Source organism: Volvox carteri (genome assembly GCF_000143455.1).
Source record: "Volvox carteri f. nagariensis unplaced genomic scaffold VOLCAscaffold_99, whole genome shotgun sequence".
NCBI lineage: Eukaryota > Viridiplantae > Chlorophyta > Chlorophyceae > Chlamydomonadales > Volvocaceae > Volvox > Volvox carteri.
The window spans coordinates 149,273-151,760 of NW_003307642.1; the positions used below are offsets into that span (position 1 = coordinate 149,273).

Here is a 2,488-nt window from a genome sequence, read left to right on the forward strand (position 1 = left end):
GGAACAACTGGACACGACAACCGCGACCCTGCGCAACAACCTACTTCCGACACTCCGAGCGATGTCCGCTGCGGACTGAAGCCCATGCTCCATGAGAGAATCTATGAAAGCCTTGTCCCTCCCCGAAGGCTCCAGTTCCATGCCTCCACCGCTCCGCGGCCGGCATAGATGCACAGCCAGCGGCCAATCGAACTGCTGCTCCACGAGCGATTCTACCTACGGGTACAGAAAGGACATACGTTAAGGTTACTTCCTCAACTCGAAGCAAGGTAAACACTTCCATTCCTCGGTAGCCATTTTGTCATTGTGAGCCAGTGGCTCACAAGTGCTGTCAGTCGCGCCAACCTACCTGCTCTGACCAGGATGAAACCATAGCTTTTCCTCGTGAATGTGACGTGACACCCTCGTCGTCGCCGGTGTCCAAGGACGGTTCGGAAAGTCCGGAAGGGTCAGACATCCTCAGAACACGAGAGTCAGTTTCATTAGACAAACAAAAGTTATGTAACCCGTTTCAGTTGGGGTACGTAGAGAGTCTATCAGAGGAGAACCCGCAAAGCAGTTCCTTGCATGCAGCTCCTTGTAAATTAAACGTACGGCACCCCGATACCAAACTAAGGCGGCCTTTGCGAAAAGCAGACAGTAACAATATTCCTAGATTGCTGTTGCCACATTCAATCCATTCATACGACCATGTGGTTTTTATGTGAACCATACTAAGACCATGTTTGATCCCTCCCTTAAGGAATTCAAGTAGACTGCGTAGCACTTACCAATCGCAAGCGTACAATAATCATCGCGAACTATGACACCTAAGATACTACACCGTTTGGCTTTTAAGGCTGTTTGTGCCGACTCGTACGTGTGAGCCAATGGCCCTCACCATCGACAGGCCCGTGCCTTGCTTAGCTTGCAGACGGCATCACCCTTTGACAACATGCTGCTGCTCGCACCTATCAATATTGGTACATATTCCGCCTGTAGCACGTGTATCGTGTGCTCTCGGCTGTTGTCGGACTCGATGGATAACCAGTTCCACAGCCGAAGGGAGCCCGGAGGCAGTCTTCAATGCTGCACTAGACAAAGCTGGCCTCATGGCGAAACCTCTCCGTGTGCCCGCGTCAGCGCTTGTGACGAACCAGCCTTTCACGACCCGGTCTTTAACGCGGAAGGCTTCCATTGCGGAGTCGGTCCTATGCCCTGGGCTCCGGGGCCCAGAGCTTGCTGCGCTCTATGGATCTGACCTACAGGGCGTCATGCAACGTTCGGACGTCGAGTGTGCCACTGCACACGACCGGGACATCGTGGATTGGCTTCCTGAGCTTGAAGAGGTAGGCTTCCCAGTGTTAAGGTCACATGTACGTGGTCACTTTTGTTGACCACGTCAGGACACTCGTTGATATTGTTGGACCCAATCGCATCGTTGTCCCCTGCCCCTTCCACCTCAGGACAAACTTGAAGGTTTCCTCGACACTGCGCCACCCGCCTACTATGGCGAGTCGGACTGTATCCGCTCTACCTTGTGTGCTGTCGTCGTGCAGCCGGGCGGAGGACCTTGTGCTGCATGCCGGGAACTGGGCGTGGACAAGAAACACAAACTGCTACGCAAAGCACAGCGCGCGCAGCAGCGCATCCTCTTGTTGGAGCAGGGCCTGCCGGCACTGCTTCCGACATCGCTGCTGTCAACCCTCGGCCGGGCTGAACTGTTGTTGCGCCTCCAGGCGGCGCTACAACATGCACAAGTTCTTCTCCAGGATCTCGACACGGCACGTAGATCAGTGGCAGCCAATGCAGAGCGGACACGACCGGCACTCGTGGATGAGCTGGAGGAGGCGTTTCGGTCGGGTGAGGGTTCGTTTCGACTCCAGGCCGGGAGGGACACGGTGACCCAGATGGGTACTTTGCGCCGGGACATTGTTGTTCCGTTTCCTATGCAGGGATATTGAAATGGTGACCCAGATGGCGACTTGTACGGCACGTGTTAACCTTGGTCATCTGTGCAACTTCAGGCAGACTGGAGCATGGGTCTGTGTTTGCTTCTCTCATGCGGGGCGCGGTGAGGGGCGACAGTCGCCGGGGCCGCCAGCTGGACCATATCGAGCGGGCCTTCTACCTCCTGTTGCTGCAGATGGGTGGCCCTATCGTGGTCAAATTCGTGGCCGCCAACTTCAACGGCCCACATCTTCGAACCATCCAGAGGAGTCGCGCCAGTCAGGCGTACTTCCGGGTTGGGCCTGCACATGACGATGCCAACATCAAAGGAGTGGGTTTGGGTCTGCGCGCAAAGGGAGAAACCGCGAGGCAATCGATGCCATCCGACAGTCTAGCTATCATCTAGGTCCCGGGTGCTCAGCCGGGGTAGCGCTCGTGCATCTGGATGAGTGGGTGGTGGGATGGGAGTGCTCCCTTTCCCTAGCGACTGGGTGTTTCAGCCTCATGTTTCTGATACACCTGCTGTGGCCGCCACAGGTACTCGGCGTGTTGACGGAGT

The 2,488-nt window shown here is 55.9% G+C and overlaps 2 protein-coding genes across 2 annotated transcripts in view; one reads left to right on the forward strand and one right to left on the reverse strand.

The window, feature by feature from the left end:
- VOLCADRAFT_108225 (uncharacterized protein) overlaps positions 1–373 on the reverse strand; it is a gene marked incomplete at its 5' end in the record, with an annotated part of 3,224 nt that extends 2,851 nt beyond the window's left edge. The window contains 2 exons of the mRNA XM_002958595.1: positions 45–216; positions 350–373. Coding sequence (XP_002958641.1) covers positions 45–216; positions 350–373 — 196 coding nt within the window. The remainder of the gene's footprint in view (positions 1–44; positions 217–349) is intronic.
- Positions 374–687: 314 nt separating this feature from the next.
- Positions 688–2,488, forward strand: part of VOLCADRAFT_108226 (uncharacterized protein) — a 16,002-nt gene continuing 14,201 nt past the window's right edge. The window contains exons 1-4 of the mRNA XM_002958575.1: positions 688–1,328; positions 1,446–1,842; positions 2,007–2,260; positions 2,467–2,486. Coding sequence (XP_002958621.1) covers positions 870–1,328; positions 1,446–1,842; positions 2,007–2,260; positions 2,467–2,486 — 1,130 coding nt within the window. The 5' untranslated portion in view covers positions 688–869. The remainder of the gene's footprint in view (positions 1,329–1,445; positions 1,843–2,006; positions 2,261–2,466; positions 2,487–2,488) is intronic.